The sequence below is a fragment of the Megalobrama amblycephala genome, linkage group LG7 (genome assembly GCF_018812025.1).
Source record: "Megalobrama amblycephala isolate DHTTF-2021 linkage group LG7, ASM1881202v1, whole genome shotgun sequence".
NCBI classification, from domain to species: Eukaryota; Metazoa; Chordata; class Actinopteri; order Cypriniformes; family Xenocyprididae; genus Megalobrama; species Megalobrama amblycephala.
This window is the reverse complement of record NC_063050.1, coordinates 44,272,946-44,293,991: the sequence shown is the minus strand read 5'-3', so window position 1 is coordinate 44,293,991 and position 21,046 is coordinate 44,272,946. Positions and strand designations below refer to the sequence as shown.

At 38.5% G+C, this 21,046-nt stretch overlaps 1 protein-coding gene across 4 annotated transcripts in view; it reads left to right on the top strand.

Moving 5' to 3' along the window:
* The window catches only part of adgrl3.1 (adhesion G protein-coupled receptor L3.1), a 143,257-nt gene that overhangs the window by 60,884 nt on the left and 61,327 nt on the right, over window positions 1–21,046 (top strand). For all 4 annotated transcript variants that reach the window (XM_048197667.1, XM_048197666.1, XM_048197665.1 and 1 more), the window contains exon 7: window positions 19,579–19,875. In XM_048197667.1, coding sequence (XP_048053624.1) covers window positions 19,579–19,875 — 297 coding nt within the window. The remainder of the gene's footprint in view (window positions 1–19,578; window positions 19,876–21,046) is intronic.

The following is a 21,046-nucleotide window of genomic DNA, read 5'->3' as shown; positions in this document are numbered from 1 at the left end:
AGTGGATTCTTAAAATGTCTTTCTTTTTGATGTAGATTGCGTATTAATTTCTTATGGTTTCATAACAACGACTGCAGTAACTGCAGTATTTGGTCCCACTTTATATTAGGTGTTTTCAAATTACTATGTACTTATGTAAAATAAGTACAATGCACTTATTATATTCATGCTGTATTGTAAGATGCTTTTGCTGCTATCAAGGTGGGATATGGAAAGGTTAGGGACAGGTTTCGTGGGTTGGGTAAACATTCTAATTAGATGTAATTACAGAAATGAATTACAGATATAATTACATACAGGTAAATAAGTACAAAAATACATTTACTCATTGATCAGATGATTCATTTAAATGTTAGTACATAGTACTACTTATAAAGTGATATTTTGACGTAAACTGAGGATAATGTAGTAAATGTGAGGCCCTACACCTGCTAGCATATTGAGTGCTGCAGTTTTAAGAGCTGATACCATTTTATCAACTATAAATGGATGATGGGCCTGAGTTGTGTATGTGTGTTGTATGTCCCTGAACAAAGAGTGTTTCTCATGAAAGAGTTTAAGTGCTTGAGAATGCCCTGCCATTCAGGTCAGCTGGGAGGACATTGAAGGATTCAGATCTACAGAAACAGTAAAGAGAGAAGATGAAAAGATTGAAAGAGATTAGATTTTCCCGGTTATGTGCTTTCCCGTCCTCTTAGTATCTCTGACTTTCTCTTTCTACTTCTCACCTTTCTTTTTCTCCTTATAGGTCTCTCATTGTCACTCTTGGGTGCAAACTCAAGCATTTGCAGTACTTTTTCGCCCAATATTTTAGCACAAAAACCTGCATCTTATTCACTACCACACATAATCCAGTTTATCCAGCCGCAAAATGCACTGAAACTGTGGTGCTCAGACCAATGAGTAAAAAACAGCAGACGAGCTGAACAAAAATGCAAATTTACTGTCTGACACTAGTGGGCCCTTATAGAAAAGTGCTGTCCAACTTTCCATTTCTGACACCTGCTTGTTATGGAGAAGAAATGAAGTCAAACAAAGAAATAAAAGTATTTACTTCTTTTTGCAATTTTACAGCACTACTTTTCCATTATTTTTCTATGTAAACAAGTGCTGATGTGTTTTTGACATTTGCACTCGCATCTTGCGTCTTTTGCAGCGTCTCGCACGTGACACAGCGTTATAAAAATGTGGTGCGCAATCAGTTCAAGTTTTAAAAAACGCGTCTCTAGATCTTGCAGATTTTCCCCATTCTACTACCCACGTCTCGCGATTTTGAAAGCAAAAATGCGTTCTGTGTGAACCGGCCCTTAAACAGTTGTTCAGATTTTTGTATTTGCTATAATGTTTATTCTGGATTCTTCCTCTGCTATTCACTGATGCTTAGGAAATAGTCTTTTTGTGAGCACCTCCAAGTCGTAATGCGTGTGCGACTTTGGCTGGATTAACAGATTTGTTGCTTGCAGTTGAGGGTGGAGTTGAAAATGGAGACGTGGAAGTCGGACACTTTCTGATTCCCGTAGTGATGTGTGCGCAGGGTTTGCATGTTTTGTTTTGTTTTTATCACAGATGATGTGGATTAGATGCAATGTTTGTCAAATACACAGATGTTTCAGATGTTTTGATATAGCAACAGAAACACTTTTCATTAAATATTTTATGTACTGCTTAATACAACACCTATATGTACAAGAATTAAGTTCAACATGCAATGGGCTCCACAAATATTGGCATCCTTGGTAAATATGACCAAAACTGATTGAAAATTAGTTTTTGCCATTTCTCTTATAGTCTTGCGTTCAAAATATTCACAAAGATCTAACCTTTAATCATAGTTAATTTACACAAAATATAAATGTGGAATAAATTAAATACATAGGTTTTCTCCAAATATGTGTGCCAAAATTATCGGCAGATTCTGATTCATATGGTATGTTTTTAAGTTCACCTTAGTGATCAGGAACACTTAAGTGATAAGTAATTACTTCCTGTTTCACTGGGCTACAGTAAATATGAAGTTACACACAGGCCAAATTCCTATAGTCATCCATCACAATGTGAAAGACCCGAGATTACAGTAATGATGTGTGACAAAAGGTTGTTGAGCTGCTCAACTCATGAAATGGCTATAATATAATAATAGTTTAAAGGTGCTCTAGGTGATGTCACGCGTTTTTAGGCCAAAACATTTTTTGTCACATACAGCAAACATCTCCTCACTATCCACTAGCTGCCTGTCCCCTGAACACACTGTAAAAAAACACGGTCTCTGTAGTCGCCACAAGCTCCGAAAACGGCAATAAAAACAAACTGGTGCAGCCTGGACCACAAAACATAATAAACATGCTCCAGTCAATAACCGACAAGAATGATTTTAAATACACGTTCATGACTGTTTCAGGAAGCACGGAGGGGAGGGGGAGGAGGAGGAGGAGGGATGGTCTAGCTAGCTTCTGTTTTGTTTGACAACACTTCGAACGTCAACAGGAAGTTACTTCACCCAGGATCGCTTAGAGCACCTTTAATTGTTTGAATACTCATTTCCACTATCTGGTCAATAATTAAGAAGTTTAAATTAACTGGAGATGGTAACAAACTAACTGGAAGGGGATGTGTGTCAATATTGGCCCCACACACTGAGTCACCAAACCAGCGTGACAATGATCCTAAGCACATGTCATAAACAACAGAATAGTTCAGTGACCACAGAATGAAGGTTTTGCCATGGACATTGTTCTGACCCAAACCCCATTAAAACCTGTGGGATGAGCTAAAGAAAAGAGTCCACAAGCATGGACCTCTGAATCTGAAGGATCTGGAGAGATTCCATATGGTGGTAATGGTTTCAGATCTCTTGCCATATGTTCATAAACCTTATTACGCATTATAGGAGAAGATCCAGAGCTGTTATCTTGGCAAAGGGAGGTTGCACAAAGTATTAAAGAAGGGGTGCCAAGAATTGTGGAATACATATATTTCAGAAAAATAAATAAAATGTAAATATTTTGAATGAAAAGAAGAGCTCAAAGGAGCGCCATCTCAATTCTGACCAAATTTCAGCACCGTGCTGTAGAAAGTCAAACACATCTGTATCTCACAGTATCTCACAGAAGTGAGTACCCCCCCTTACATTTTTGTAAATATTTTATTATATCTTTTCATGTGACAACACTGAAGAAATGACACTTTGCTACAATGTAAAGTTGTGAGTTTACAGCTTGTATAACAGTGTAAATTTGCTGTCCCCTCAAAATAACTCAACACACAGTCATTAATGTCTAAACCGCTGGCCACAAAAGCGAGTACACTTGCTGCATGAGTGCTGCCGGCACAGGGGAGCTACAGTTCATTGAGGGAACCATGAATGAGCAGAGCATGATCCCCTCCCTTCGGAGACTGGGCCGCAGGGCAGTATTCCAACATGATAATGACCCAAAACACACCTCCAAGACGACCACTGCCTTGCTAAAGAAGCTGAGGGTAAAGGTGATGGACTGGCCAAGCATGTCTCCAGACCTAAACCCTATTGAGCACCTGTGGGGCATCCTCAAACGAAGGTGCAGGAGCGCAAAGTCTCTAACATCCACCATCTCCGTGATGTCGTCATGGAGGAGTGGAAGAGGACCCCAGTGGCAACAGGTGAAGCTCTGGTGAACTCCATGCCCAAGAGGGTTAAGGCAGTGCTGGACAATAATGGTGGCCACACAAAATATTAACACTTTGGGCCCAATTTGGACATTTTCATTTAGGGGTGTACTCACTTTTGTGGCCAGCGGTTTAGACATTAATGGCTGTGTGTTGAGTTATTTTGAGGGGACAGCAAATTTACACTGTTATACAAGCTGTACACTCACTACTTTACATTGTAGCAAAGTGTCATTTCTTCAGTGTTGTCACATGAAAAGATATAATAAAATATTTACAAAAAAGTGAGGGGTGTACTCACTTCTGTGAGATACTGTAGCATAATCTGATGCAGCTTTTATTTTTAGTAAACAGTAATACAGCATTTTCTCTGTCATACAATATGTTTTAAAATTAATTGCATGCCATTTATCAGCACAAGCCATTCAGCCTTATTAAAATGATATTCTAATATCGACGTAGCTTACTGCATAGCTCATAGCAGCCGCCGAGCGAACGCACAGAGTAAAGTTAAAATATCACTTTCAACACACTCAAATGCATCTAATATGATAAACAGCGCTGCTTTACCCCACGCTTGACCGGAAGAAGCAGAAGTGGCGACTGTGGCGTAATAAAAGTTCTGCTGCTCTCGAGGCTTGTCGCGCTCGTCTCTCATTAGCAATCGCTCCAGTGGCCTCGTTCAGCTCCAAAATCACCTGGCCTTGCTCTGCTTCATACTACAGTAACGTTAATAATCTCATCTATGAACATGATTTCTGCCCAAGTCCCGTCCCAATTATTTTCCACTATCTGTGAGGTGAAGACGACAGCTCCCAAGATTACGCGTTCAATCACGACGTCATCAAGCTACGCCTTTTTTTGAATTGGCGACCTCTAGCTGTGAAAATTTGTGTGCCTTTAACAGATGTTTATTCAAATTAAAATGTTTATCGTGCCAAATTATCATATTGGACATTCATCTTGTTGTGAACACGCCATTAGTCTGGTGCAATTAACGTAACTATATAAAGGGCCATGAACAGTAAAGTGACATTTTTTTGTGAATTAGTTTTTGTGTACATTTTCTATTAATCGTGATAGTAGCTCATCATAGTGGAGCAAAGAGTTATAACCTGGCATATATCCAGACCAGCTGTGCAGTCGAGCGTTTAATCAATATTTTCAAAGAGCCAATTCAGGTGTGTAGATCACAGTGGTGGAGTGATGCTCTACATTCCCAGTAAAGTATGCAGATTGGGATAATCTGCTGCATCCTTCACGATATAGCAATCAAAACAGACCAACAAGATCAGCAATTGCGCCATGCAAATTGTTAGCGTTCGTTATTATTACCTGATTTGCAAAGTTCTATCCGTGAATATGCTGCTAAAACAGTACAGACAGCCTGTGCAAAATAAATCAGTATCAGTAGAGAAGTAATGAATTTTCACCATTTATTATTTTTTTTTCTCTCACATGCACGACTGTCCAGCAAAAGATCACAGACGCATACTTTAAGACATATTAGAAAAACTTGCTTAAAAGGTTGATAGTAATTATTTCTGCACTGTTAAGCATGTGCGCACAGAGGAAGAAAAACATGCACATGTGTTTCACATGTAACAATCAACATCTCCCACTTAAACTCATCTTGAAGTCTTACTGCAGAGGTGATAGCAGTTTAATCTACTTTACTTTGAAGCGTGCTCTCTACAGACTAACTCTCTCCCTCTCATACCCAGAATCCTCTTCCTCCAGGTTTGCTTTAAAGTCTAATGCTAATGTAATATGTTAGGATTGGCACAATGTATAGTTTAAGTGGAATAGCCTCCATGCTCCTTTAGTGGAGTGGAGACTTCTGTTCTCTGCTTTTATTAAATGAGTGAATGTCTTACATACGGTTAAAACTCTCTCCATTGGCAATTACAGCTCAGCACAGAGGGAAAACTTTATTTAAACCGATCCACAGGAGCAAGAATGCACCTGGATCAGCCAGCAGGGAGTTTAACACAAAGATCAATCAGTAATGGAGTGATGTTCACACTCACACTTATGTGTACATATACTTCAGAGCTCAGAAACATTCTCACAGTAACACCCTCACACATGCACGCACACAGGGGCCAAAAATTCATGTTTTGTTACTCCTGGCAGTAGTCGGTGAATTGGAAATATTTACTGCTCCAAAAATATTTCTAACTGAACGTGCTACTGTAGTTTGTATACTTTTTTCATAAACATGTTTATAATACTTAAAATATTTTTATTAGATAATATATTTTTGTCTGACAGTAGGACAGAGCTGTTTTTCCTTGAAAAATTTTGACAAACAACATTGAGTCACTCACAGCATCATACACAAGCTGGTGTCTGTCTCACAGTGATACTGCACCTGTCTCAAAAACATGAAAACACATCATTATTTTGTTCATCATATTTTTGTTTTGATGGCTTAATGCAAGCAAGTTGCCACATGAAATTCTGGAGAAAATAAAACTTTAGGCCAGTGGTTCCCGGGGCCCACTAGTCGGGCTCAGCAAACCGCTAAGGGGGCCTCATTTTTTTTACCACAAAGAACCAGTGTTCCAACTCTCTTGAAAAACCTATATATATGAGGTAGTAAAGTTGTCAAAAGTACAGTCTTTGGTACCTAGTCGGAACTGAAATTTTAAAAACGTGACACTTTGAGCGCTGTTGAGTGGATTCGTAAACAGCTCTGATTGGCCATTGTGTTCACGGCTCATCAGATGTCTCTGTGATTGGCTTCAATGATCAACGCTGTAAAAACGTATCATCAAAGTCATCAATGACGCTCTTCACCGAGCGCTTGCTCAGATACATATGGGAGCATTTGAAAGCAGGCGTCTATTGTGGACCAGTCCGCTGATAGACACTTGTTTTCAAACACTCCCGCTCGGGCTTTTAAATGCTTTTTAAATGCTTCCGTGTGCTTTCAAACGCTGCCGCGCGTTGATCATTGTAGCCAAAGTCCCTTTAAGACAAGTAATTTCACTCGGCGGCCATCTTTGAAATGCCTCTCGGGCATCCTGGGCATCATGCCCTATCTCTTTGAATGGGGAAACATCAAGTTCTCCAAAACTGTTTGCCAACCTTACGATTAAATTTCATATTTGAAATCACTAATGAAATCTAACAACAACCGGCTCATAAATGTAGTTTCTAAACGCTCGAATCATGACAAAAAAAACTATTTTTCAGGCTGGATCAAGCTAATGCGCATGCGCAGACCTAAATGCGCGTCTCTTCGGAGGCGCGCGTCTGACTGTTTCTATAGAAACCGGTGATTCTAACGGCCGCTGAAGTGACGCGATGACTTTACCAGTCGGCGATTGGCTCTTGTTTAGAAGGCGGGACTTATTCCGCCATATTGCATGTTACACTTTCTCCCATTCAAAACAATACGAGTGACACGTCTTGTGTTATTCTATAGTCTTTGTTGTAGCCCGTCACAGACATATCCGATGAGCGCGTCAACACAATGGAGATGAGGTGTTTACGGATCTGCTCAGCAGCGCTCAAAGCATCACATTTTTAAAATTTCAGTACCGATAGGTACCGAAGTCGGTACTTTTGACAACTCTATGAGGTAGCATAATTTGTATGATTTCTAGAATTGGAAAATTCGAATAAATTTTATAGCTCTATGGCCAACTTTTATAATAAATACATATGTGACCCTGGACCCTGGTCATAAGGGTACATTTTTTTGAAACTGAGATTTATACATCACCTGAAAGCTGAATAAATAAGCTTTCCATTGATATGGTTTGTTAGGATAGGACAATATTTGGCCGAGATACAACTATTTGAAAATCTGGAATCTGAGGGTGCAAAAAAATCTAAATATTGAGAAAATCGCCTTTAAAGTTGTCCAAATGAAGTCCTTAGCAACGCATATCCACTCACAAAAATACATTTTTGATATATTTACGGTAGGAAATTTACAAAATATCTTCATGGAACATGATCTTTACTTAATATCCTAATGATTTTTGGCTTTAAAGAAAAATCAATAATTTTAACCCATATAATGTGCGACTTACGACTGCTTTTGTGGTCCAGGGTCACATATTTTACTTATGTCAAGCTCTATATTATCATGCAAAAATTGTGAGTCATTTTTTTAAGTCCATATTCAGGGATTTTGAATATTGTTGTGGAGTCAAAACTGTTGAGAACCACCGCTGTAGGCATTACAGATAATCCTTTAATTGTGAATTTTCCACTGAGGACAGTAGATAGAAGATGTTATTTTCTGCACCGCTTGATTTGAATAGCTCACATCATTTATATCAGTGAGGGTCAGATTCTTACTAGTGATCCTTCTTTACTGATGTCCAATTATTCATTTGTTCAATTTAAATTTTTATTTTGTATCAGATGAATCAGTTATACTATTTCACAAAACAAGTCTAAAGAATTTGTTCCTGCATCAGACTGAATCATTCTCATAGCTTAATGAACCAAGAACCATCTAATTTGGACATGAGTGTGAGTCAGGTTAGCAACTCACTGACTCGCTGAACTGAAAACCGAGTATTTTTCGTGTTTTGAGAATTTGACTGATAAGTAAGTTACTTTAATAGCTGAATTATGAAAATGTTTTGAATTAAATATATTCTGCAAATATGTCTGAGACTTGATTGTAAGAGAATTTTATGAGCTCACACATGAACGTTTTTAATAAAAGGTTTTAACAAATAGCATTTTATTAAAATATCTTTTTCAGCCAAGATTTAAATCCAAATAATATTTAGGTTCTAAATTGCTTATGAATTATGGTTTCAACAAACTTAACTGCAATATATGAAATGACAGTAAACACTGTTACTAATAAAACTTTAATAAACAGCAATATGTGTCAACACACAGCTTTTTGTGCATGTATTATCCCATAACAGGATGTCAGGGATCACATGGTGACATGAGAGAAGCAAACAAACATTTTGAAAGAACCAGTTCATTTAAATAATTTATGTTGCAGTTCCTTAGAAAGTTTTGTTCCATAGAAAGTTCTGTTTTGTTTATTTGGCAACACACATTTTTACTCACATTTGCTGTTTGGCAAGAGTTAATTTTGGACCCTGCTCATACTCACACACACACACATTTAAACAGACTGCTGACCTAGAGCATCTTACCGTGTAGATCTGAGAGGATAAGAGTGCGGATTATAGTGGTAACCCCACCAAGGGGACTTACATTGCTATTACCATACTGCTGATAACGGTGGAAGAGGAGATGAGACTGGGCTTACATTTTTACTCTTTCTTTGTGCTTTATGTGTATATTTTGCATCGTTGTGATTATAAATTCTCTCTTTTTTATTCTTTCTTTCCTAAATTCACTCTTTTTAGCACCTACATCTCTCTGTTAAACATTGGAAAGGTTTGGACACTGAAGTCACACTTAAAAATGTATGAATGTCACTACATTGTTTACAAAATATTAAACCAAGTGGCATTTACATACAAAGGATTCTAGACCTTTTCTCAGAACTAATGTCACTGAGCCATTTTTGCAATCACTTTAATTGATTGGTGTCAGTGACACCAGTTGTGTTTAGAAACAGAATGTGTTAGAATGTGTCCAAATATTTTTGTGTCCAAATATTTTGTCTTAAAGGGATAGTTCACCCAAAAATGAAAATTTGATGCTTATCTGCTTACCCCCAGCGCATCCAAGATGTAGGTGACTTTGTTTCTTCAGTAGAACACAAACGATGATTGTTAACTCCAACTGTTGCCGTCTGTCAGTCAATTAATGGGAGTGAATGGGAACTCTATCAATAAGAGTCGAAAAAACTTGCATAGACAAATCCAAATTTGCAAAACATCACTGCCGTTGTCAGAGCGCGTTCAGACCTCAATAACCGAGTGCTGAAAACGCAGTTGGACATAGTGGTGTATTAGAGGTAAAAAATGATATAAATACTGTTCGGTTTCTCACACAAACCAATTGTTTCGTGTCTTAGGACATCAATGTGTCGTCACGAGCCGCAGGGTTTCATTTGGACTTGTCTATGCAAGTTTTTTCGACTCTTATTGATAGAGTTCCCATTCACTCCCATTATTTGACTGACAGACGGCAACGGTTGGAGTTAACAATCATCATTTGTGTTCTACTGAAGAAAAAAAGTCACCTACATCTTGGATGCACTGGGGGTAAGCAGATAAACATCAAATTTTCATTTTTGGGTGAACTATCCCTTTAATTTTGAACAACATATCTATTAAAGGCTGAACTTTCAGCAGCCATTACTCCAGTCTTCAGTGCCACATGATCCTTCAGAAATCATTCTGGGGTGCATTCCTCAAAAGCATTGTTAGCCAACTACTGTTGCAAGTCATAGTTTCAACGATTCTGTTTTCTGAAACCAGAGTTCCAATGAACATTCGCAAAGTTGTGTGATGGCTCTCGAACTGTCGTTAGAAGCATAGTTTTTTGTTAGAATGACTTGTGGGCTTTAATAGATCATGCATTTTTGTACAATGTTGGGCAAGCTAACATGCAGTACATTCAATATCCTTCATTCCATGTAAAAGTACATACCTTTCATTTTATATAAATAATAATACATATAGAATATTTCTGTGCCAAATATACTACTTCCGGTTGTGGACATGTTTCGTCAATTTTTTTTTTTTTTGGAATTCCTTGTATAGGCACTTCTCCCTGATAAGCGTGCACACACACACCATACAGAGCAAGAGCAAGAGCACGCCCATCAACGCGTTTTGGTCGAGATACGTAAGCCGAGAGATTTTTCAACAATGTGTCCCAATTCAGGGGCTGCACCCTTTGAAGGCTGCATACATCATCGAGGCAGTCTCATTTAAGAAAAATAACCGTTAGATTGCAAAGTAAGAAAGAAATTACAGTATTTCACACCTCACAATGAATATCAGTCAATTTTATTACGGTTACTTTTCTTAAATATTACATCCTTGATGACGTATGCTGCCTTTAAATGCGACCTCCGGAGGACGCAGCCTCCAAAATGAGACGCAGCTCCTGTCAACAAAGGAGTGTGTTTTTGGTTGTGAGGGAAAGATTACCTTTTTCAGCTTCCCAAAGAACCAAGCGTTAAAGGGAAAGTTCACCCAAAAATGAAAATTTGATGTTTATCTGCTTACCCCCAGCACATCCAATATGTAGGTGACTTTGTTTCTTCAGTAGAACACAAATGATGATTTTTAACTCCAACCGTTGCCATCTGTCAGTCAGATAATGGGAGTGAATAGGAACACAATCAATAAGAGTCGAAAAAACTTGCATAGACAAATCCAAATTAAACCCTGCGACTCGTGACGACACATTAATGTCCTAAGACACGAAACGATCAGTTTGTGCGAGAAACCGAACAGTATTTATATCATTTTTTGCCTCTAATACACCACTATGTCCAACTGCGTTTAGCAGTTGGACCTTAGTGAGGTCTGATCGCGCTCTGACTGCGGAAGTGATGTCTAGCACTCATTGAAGTATATGCGCGAGACATCACTACCGTTGTCAGAGCGCGTTCAGACCTCAATAACCGAGTGCTGAACACAGTTGGACATAGTGGTGTATTAGAGGTAAAAAATTATATAAATACTGTTCGGTTTCTCGCACAAACCGATCGTTTTGTGTCTTAGGACATCAATGTGTAGTCACAAGCCACAGGGTTTAATTTGGATTTGTCTATGCAAGTTTTTTCGACTCTTATTGATCGAGTTCCCATTCACTCCCATTATTTAACTGACAGACGGCAACGGCTGGAGTTAAAAATCATCTTTTGTGTTTTACTGAAGAAAAAAGTCGCCTACATCTTGGATGCGCTGGGGGTAAGCAGATAAACATCAAATTTTCATTTTTGGGTGAACTATCCCTTTAAGGGAACAGTGGATGAAGTTTGTTTTTCCGGGGCAGCAACGGAGTTGTGCACGTATGTTTGTTTGTTCCCGGGATTTTAGTGATGAATGCTTTGTTAACAAGTCCCAGTTCAGCGCTGGATTTGCAGATGGCGGGTGGTGAGTAAAGCTGCATCAGATGTCTGTGTTTTGTTGGCAATCGGCGCGCAAGTGCATATAATGTAAACAACACGAACGTTTTTGTTCCCTTTTTATTTATAATGATGTCACAGCAAAAGCTGCGCGCACTCGTGACTCTTTAGCTCCACCCACGGCTCTGATGGCAGACACGCCTCCAGGAAAGACTTGGTATAGCATATCTATCTTTTGTAAATATGATAAAACGAAAGACTTTTTGGAGATATGAAGGATGCATTGTTACTCTATATGTACTCAAGATTAACATGAGATTGGCAGAAACTGTGTGTGATAACCCCCCTTTAAGCAGCGAGTTACTGTACGTCGTTGTACATGAAACACACCCCTGATTTGGTACTCACATTTCTTATTATCAATGTTGAAAACAAACATTTATTTGAAATAGAATTGTTTCATAACATTATATTTACTTTCACTTTTGATCAGTTTAAGCATTGCTGAAAAAAATATTTGTTCTATTATTTACTTAATTTAAATGTCACTTTGATATTGTGTTTTACAATACAAAGACATTCATACATTTATAAGTGACTTAAATGGGACTCATAAACTTTTATTTATGTGTCTATACATGCTGCATTTTTGTTCAATTAGTTGTGTGGATATTTGACCAGGTTTTAAAATTCATCGTAAACAGCAGCACATGCTTGTACCAATCACCGATTCCCTCTGTTGTTGCCATGACGCTGTCTTCTGATTGGTCCTGATCAGCAAGGTGACATTGTTTCCTGTCTCTGTGTGGGCTGAGGCATATTTAACAGGACCGTGTGCATTAAGCAGCCCCGAATTCGCTGTTCCGGTCACACCTGAGAGTCTGACCACACATTAAATGACCCGATTTCATACAGCGGTTTTTCAACAAGCCAGTTGTCGGAAATAGACGTCCGATTATTAATTGCCTTCACTTTCATGTTAGTCTACAGGAAGAGATGGGCTTAACAGACCACTCTAGAAGCCCACTCTGAAGTCACGCTGCCTTTCAAAGTGTTTCGAGTAATAGAGGATAAATGACCTTTACCCTCAAGGAGTGAGTCAGCCATCTTTCCACCGATGCGGAGAATAGAAGACTTCCTTTGATCAGACGCCAGTCAAAGTGCCCTTTCCGTTGGAAAACACACACGTTACCCTCTATCTGTACCCCTATTGTGTCTGAGTGGGCTGTATCACGGAGATGACAATCTAGAGACATGGAGGGCACGGCAGACAGGCGGTCATCGGCAAGAAAGGAGCGATGAGGAGATTTGGAAGGTGGATGAAAGGGCTGGTTTGTCATTTAATGGCTTCTGTGAGAAAAAGGAAGGGAGGGTGCCATGCCTGTCTGTGAGCGTGTGTGTGAGCGATTAGTCACTGTAGAATGCTCTGCTGCTTTCAGAGTCTTGCCTCAGTAGCTCCTCACACAGACAGTTACAGAAATAGAAACAGGAAGTGCTTTCATTTCACTCAGCGGCCCTTTAAAATCACAGTCAGATTTGCCGCACAGAGGGAGGTGGGGGTAGAAAGAGAGAGAGAGAAAAGAGGGCAGGAAAAGTGATGAGAGGAGATGTGAGGGGATATTTGGATCAGTGCATCTCTATAATAAGCCAGAGCTGTCTGGTGGGATATAGTCTAAGAAAGAGGAACTATCTTTCGTTCTGAAATGCTAACGAGGGCTCACGCTGCCTTTTGATTGCACAGTTTTGTTAGTGCACATTTTCACTTGCACCGGCAAGTACATCATGTACTAAAAGTATTAGGGCAGGGTCAGTGGTGGATCTGCAATGTAGGCAGTACTGTGCTGATGTCCTCTGAAATCCCCCCTTCCCTCATTGAAAATTAGTTGTGATATAGCATGTAACATTTTGAGCAGCTCTCTGTGCAGTACTTGATTTAAAACTATATATTTAAATCATGTGACCCTTACCATAAGCTTGGGCTTTAAAAGAGGATGAAACCCCTTGTTTTTGAGCCACCACTGGAAGGGCCCCATGTGCAGCAAGCCTAACGGTATTACGTTGGCGGCTGCAGCCATGAGACCCAGCAGCACTTGGCATTGCCGGACGGAAATCTCCTGGCCTAACCTCAGACTGCCTACCATGGTGAGAATGGAATCCATCCGAGCCAGGGACAGTTGTGCCCGCATCGTGGTCGAATCCCAAACCACCCGAGAAACGTAGTTCTCTGACTTGGAGACAGTACAATTGGAGACAGAAACCAAAGCGAACCTCAGGACTCCCCTGAATGTATGTCTACGTCCAGAGTGGAAGAGATCACAGAGCGAGCTTCCAGATCACAAACAAGACTCTCTGAGTTTGAAGAGAGAGCAAGAGAAAGAGCAGGGCCTGTCTCAGACTCCTCTAACAGCTCCATCTGCGAGCCCCGTGATCTGAGTCTACGGGCTGCCTTGTGGATGTGTGTCCCAAACCATGGGGTGCAGAGACAAAGTTTCTTTCATCATCGAAGTGAGTGAGGTGGGAGCGGAGCCTCCTCACTGTAAAACGCTCACAACGAAGACAATCAGCTCCCTCGAGGGCTGATCAAGCATGCTCCGCTCCCAAACAAAGAACACAAAACTCGTGTCCATCATCCCCAGGTGTAGATCGGGGCACGGTAATCTTCTAAACTTCTTTGTTGACTTTTTTTTTTTTACCAAACTCCTGCTCTAAAACAGAGAGACACAGGCAGTTTTGTACACAGTGACAGACAAAGTGGCTTCTGAATATAATAAGCTGGTTACGCTCTCGCGCAGATGTTATTTGTAGACTTGTGATCAACCTGACTTTGTCTTTGGCCAATTACTTAGCGTTTACTACACGTGACTCAGACACCGACTCAAAATGAACCCTTCAAAACCATGATGCAGCATCTATGTTCCCTCAAAAGGGAACTCAAAACAAAACACTCTTGACTAGAAAACCATGAACAGAACAACCTTGTAAACCTGACAAGAACAGGCAATGAATTGAAAGAAACGCAGAGCTTAAATACACAGACAACCCAATCTACGAAATGAATAACAGGTGCACCTGATAATCACATCAATGAGAAACCATAGGAACAAACTGAAAAATAGGAAACAGAACTAAAACCCACCCAAAAAAGACATAATATAGATTATTAGTGACACACATGAATAAATTACATTTTAAAATAGAAAACACATTAAAACAGACATTACATACATGTATGAAAACAATTATTTTAAATTGTAATATTTCACAATAAAAATTTTTTTTATTAAATTAATGCTGCCATAAGAGACTTCTTTCAAAAACACTAAAAAAATCTTTCCTATTGCAACTAAACACTAATGTATGGTAAAGTAATTTACAGTTAACTAGTCAACAGATTGTTTCTGCAGAATTTTTACATTCTTTTCCATTAACAATTACAGAATAATTTAGAACAGTGTGTCAGTAAATCGATTTCAAAGTTCTGATTCATTCGTCTATTCATACAGGCAGGGCTTAACATTAACACCTGGCAAATGGTGGTGGATTTCAGCAGTGGCATTTAACGCAGTCACTCCTACTAGCCACTTTGGCAGGTTGAATTTTATATATAATATATATACATTTTTCAATTGTAGACTTAAAATCAATACTGAAATGTCTGAAAAGCTTAAATTTAAAATTTTCCACATACACGATACCAGCCGCTCAGACTCTCATCTCGGGCTTGAATTTCAGAGTGGGTTTGCACGTATTGCGCATAATTGTACTTGTTCCCACAGATTTTGAGCTCACACCCAAAGTGCGCACACATAAAGCCGTCTCAGTATTAAATTGAGTTCTTTGTTGCTACTTACTGCTCTTAAACAGATAAATACACACAAAATAATGTCAAAATCCCGGTCTTGGCGAGTATTCACAGTTGAGATAGAAAATGCATGTGTAACAGTATAATGGATCTGTGTGACTGGCCTTAAAGTGACAGCAGCCTAATATACCTGCTGCCAAATTATGAGATAATATTAAAAATATCATATTGCAGTTTTCTCTATCGTATCAATGTCAAAATTGTGGCCAGTGAAAATGCTGAGTGGCTAGTAACATTGGTAAACCACTACCCACAGTGGCTAGTGAGCAAAAAAGTTCATGTCAAGCCCTGCATATAAGCATATTAAAAAGTTTTAGTAAAAAAATTATGTAATTTTGGTTTATAATATTATTTATTATAGGGATGTCCAGATCCGATCACATGATCGGAAATCGGGCCCGATCACGTGGTTTCAGACTCGATCGGAATCGGACGTTACCTCCCGTTCAGGACTCGGATATATATGTATTAGGGGTGCAACGGTTCTCTGTAAAAAAATCGAAACGTACGGTTCTCCACTTACGGTTCGGTACGCACTTGCACCGCGGTCCATCTTGAATGACGACGCATCTATTGGTTAATATGGTTTGTTTAAAATAGCAACGTGGAAAACAGACAGAGTTCAGATAATGTATGTTTCAGTCGATGGATGCACAAAACGTTACAACAACGATAATCAGAAAGCGTGGACAAAACAGTCACTCTTTGTAAACTGTTCACTGCGAGTGCCGTATGCTCTAATGTCCAGTCATTTACGCCGTCATCACACGGGTGTTGATAGCGCGCGAGCGCAGGTGAGACCTGAACAGCACACGTTGCTATCTGTGTTTAAACTAAACTCATTTAAGCCTTGCTGATTTAAACCTTCAAGAACAAGACACGAAAGAGAACTCTCACGCGCTGTGAGAAGATTTGTGTGCGCTTATCCAAAGCGCGCACACGCTTATTTCAGTCAGCGCGCAAATACTGACTTCTCTTTCAAGTCTTGCGCTTCAGCAGACAAATTCATACAAAAATTATGTCAACATGCCCGTCTTGGCGAGTATCCTAGCAAACATAGTCGGTTATGTCTTAAATGAACGTATATTAGTCGAGAAAGACAGCGCATGTGTAACAGTATTGGATCGTGCATGTCTTAAAGGGAAAAAAACTATTCCTACTGCCTGTTTTTAATGTTAAATCAAACAACAAATAACAAAGAAATCACTCACTGCTCTTGACTGAATAGTTTTTGTAACTTCAGTAATGATTAGGGGTGTGACGAGACGGGTATCTCACGAGACGAGACGAGACTCGAGATTGAGTTCACGAGACGAGACGAGACCAGATTTTTACACACATTTTTAAGAAATCCTTAATGGTGAAATACATGACTAGAAAAAATATTCTGCAGGTGTATTTGAAATGTTTTAACTAATCATCTTATAATGAATGTCATTCAGTTCTACTTTCTGAGTATGAATTATCATATGCAGTAAAAGACAACAATACTAAAGCACAGTAAAAGGTTTTGCCACAAACCCAACTGACTGGCTTCTCTTCTGTATGATTTCAGTCTCTTCAGATCTTACTTTACATGATTTATGAGCTTCTACAACTTTTGACCTCCTAACTGAACTCCTTTCCACAAACTGATCATAGAAATAAAAACAGTATAAATAAAAATGGTAACACTTTACAATAAGGTCTCATTTATTAACATTAACATATTAACCAACATCAACTAACAATGAGCAATATATTTGCTACAGTATTTATTAATCTTTGTTTATGTTAGTTAATAAAAATAGTCATTCATTGTTAGTTCATGATAGTTCACAGTGCATTAACTAATGTTAACAAATGAAACCTTATTGTTTGTGCTTAATAAGATTAAGAGAAAACTGTTATTCATTTTTATGGTAACACTTTACAAGTTGAAACCATAATCGCACTCTCTCAATATTCAAAGTGCAAATAAGACCAAGTTTTTCTTTGATACAGAGCTAAGAGATGGTTACAACTACACTGCCCAGCCTAAAATAGCTTTCATATTGAGAGATATTTGCATTCATCAAGGAGCCGCTTTCAAAGTTCGGGGTATTGAAATCGCGTTTGAATGCGCGCGCGCGCGTTTACTTTCACTTTCAGCGATCGCGCGTAACTCTTTAAATATGGAGCGCCGGCAACCGTTATCCAACGGTTTGCTTAGCAAAAGGACAGTGGAGGCGTAATGTAAACGTAGCGGTGGCATATTCTTTCCTAATCATCCTAACACTCTGTCATGGCAACATCACGAGACTACTTTTCGCCTCGACGAGAAATCTCGTCACACTTTAGTCTCGCGAGATCTCGTGACACGAGATCTCGTCACACCCCTAGTAATGATTAATCATTATTTATTTTATACAGTAAAGATAATATGCAGTGATATTTTATATTTGATTTCTATTTGATTACTGTTAGATACCTGAAAAACCTGAAAAGCACTGTTTCTGGATCTGTTTTTTTCGCTCTTCTTTATTCTTTTTTATGTATTATAGAAGTATCGGATCGGGACTCGGTATCGGTAGATACTCAAAATCAAAAGACTCGGACTCGAGGGCAAAAAAACATGATCGGGACATCCCTAATTTATTATATTCTTATATTTACTTGTTAACATGGTGCATAGACATGAAAAATATTATTATTATTATTTCATTTAAGGTAAAACTCTGTGGAAAACATTCCCTGATTATTTTTAACTAGGTATTTAATTAGTTTTAATACTGGGCTTTAGATGTTTGTTTAAAATGATGGTGCCTCTGATTGGAAAATAAAATCACCTTCGTATGCCATTTGAGAGCTAAAACAGTACATAAATATTGAAAAATATATTGAATATAATATAAAGGCAGAAAAAATATCAAGATAATATAAAGTTTATATTCCAGTTACAGTTAAAATATATTTTCATTGGTCCTAGAGCAGAGCCCTGTGAGATTTTGTTCTTTTGTGCATTCTTTTCATATCTACTTTTTATTAAAGTGCATCACCATGGCCAATTCACTGACAAATATGAAAATAAAAAAAATATTTTTTTTTTCAGGTAGCATCTCTATCCTCTAGTGTTCTTCAGTCACTTCAGTCCTTTAGTGCACTTCAGTCCTTTTTTTCCCAACAGTCGCTGCAGCAACAAGAGCATCTCCAGATAAACACGGCAAGACAGAGAGACAGGAAAATAGACAAAAAGAAACAAAAAAGAGAGGGAAGCTATCTCTATAGTTTTCGCTCTTCGGCTCTCTCTCTCTCTGTGCCAGTATGTGTCTATCCACACGCACATGTATTGTAGACAGAACGCTTACAGCATAGTTTAGTCTAGCCCAGGCTTTAAGGGATGTTTACTCCCTGTCATGTGATATCCTGAGCTTCCGACACTGATTCTTTATACCAATAAACAAAGCTCCTTATATGCATTTGACTGCTATATGCCTGATTCAGGCCCTCAGGTGTGTGCTTGTGTGTTTGAGAGAGAGACAGACAGGAACAGAGCGTGCCAATGGGGAGTTATGACGTTTAAACATCATCTATCTTTGCCTCTCTGAAGTCCTTGCACTCAGGGATCGGGCCTGTCAAAACATACACTCCCAACTGCTGCACAGGGCACAAAGACACACACATTTACACACACAAACACTCTCCAGAAACCTGACTCACTCAGTCATCCCTGAAAGAGCAGAGATGCCTAGAGAGAGACAGAGATAGAAGATGTCTCTGTTTTAGCAGTACTTTTTGGGCAAATGTCTGCAGATGTATAGTTAAAATGTATAATATTTAAAAATATGAATTTAAAGTGTAAATAAATATAGTACTTTTAATTGGATTTTTATTATGTGTATATATTGTATATATTATGTGTGTAAATTGTGTGTATAATAAATTAGTTTATATTATATTATAGAATAAATTATTTAATTTTTATTATTGAATAGAATTATTATAGAATAATTTTGTTTTAAATTGTAATATTTTCTACAATAAAATGTGTAATATTTAAAAATGTGAATGCCAAATGTAAATAAACTGTGAGTGTAAATAGTTGTATATATATTTCTCTTTCTCACAGATCCTCCTTCTTCAGTCTTGCTTCCTGATGCACTTCCTCCAGCGCGCAGCTCCACGACTCCTCCACGCCCATATACGGGCACGCTCCGTCCCTCTCTCACTACTACCACGACAACCACCATGGCTCCACCTCGCCGCCATAACAACATCCTCCCAGAAGCCCTGACACGGTCGCCTCCCTCCCTGCAGACGCCAGTCGCTGTTGACTATTGTGCCCCACGTCTCACTGCTGAAATCTCCTGGCCACGGACACACCAGGGACAGGTTGCTAAGCAACCATGCCCACCTGGCACCATAGGTTAGTAAGAGAGTGATTAATCTATTATTAGGGGCAGTGTGTGTGTGGAGGTTTATTTTGTTTAATGTGTATTGAATACATTAACGCTTAGGCTTAGCTGTGTTGTGCTCTTGGAGAGATCTGATACACTTCAACACTGCAACAAGGCTCCTGATAAAATGAATGAAAGAATTAATTTGTAATTCAAGCCTGTAATTAATTTATCATCCCAGTATTTAGAGCTAAACTCATCATTAGTAATTCTTTATAATTATGTTCAACAATAGGAATTACCACAGTACAAATAGTTACATAGTAATTTATTATTTAACCTAAATAAAGTGGCCCGTAAACGTTTTTGGACACTTAAGGCATGATTAAAATTTTAAGAATGTTTCTGAGTTATATATCAAAATACCAAACCCAAAAAGTGTAATTTATTGTTAGAAAGATAAAGATCTCAAAAACATTTGCAAAACATTTGACATTGAAGGGGTATTCAAAAACCTGTATGACTTTATTTCTTCTGTGGAATATAAACGACAAGAAATATGAGGTATGTACCTCTCTAAAAGTTATCGTATGGCTTAATAAGATTTGGAATACTGTGCGCACGTCAAACTTTTATGGTCTTTTTTTGTCATTTTTGTATCCCGTTGATTGTCATTAATTTTTATTTATGAAAAAGAGCATCATCAACATTCTGTTAAACATCTCCTTTTGAGTTCCACAAATAAAAGAACATCATACAGGTTTGGAATGAAAAATGAAAATAATGTCATTTATTACTCACCCTCATGTCGTTCCACACCCGTAAGACCTTCGTTCATCTTCGGAACACAAATTAAGATATTTTTGATGAAATCCGATGGCTCAGTGAGGCCTCTGTTGCCAGCAATGTTACTGAATCTTTCAAGATCCAAAAAAGGTACTAAAGACATATTTAAAACAGTCCATGTGACTACCGTGGTTCTACCACTTTACGAATCTTTTGTTTCGAAGCCACGTTTACTGAAATCACATGACTCGACTGGTGCTCCGAACCACTGATTTGAAACAAAAGATTCGTAAAGCTTCGAAGCTTCATTAAGCAGTGTTTTGAAATCGCCCATCACTAGATATTGTTGAAAAGTCGTTATTTCTTTTTTTTTGCCGCACAAAAAGTCTCTTTATAATATTGAGGTAGAACCAC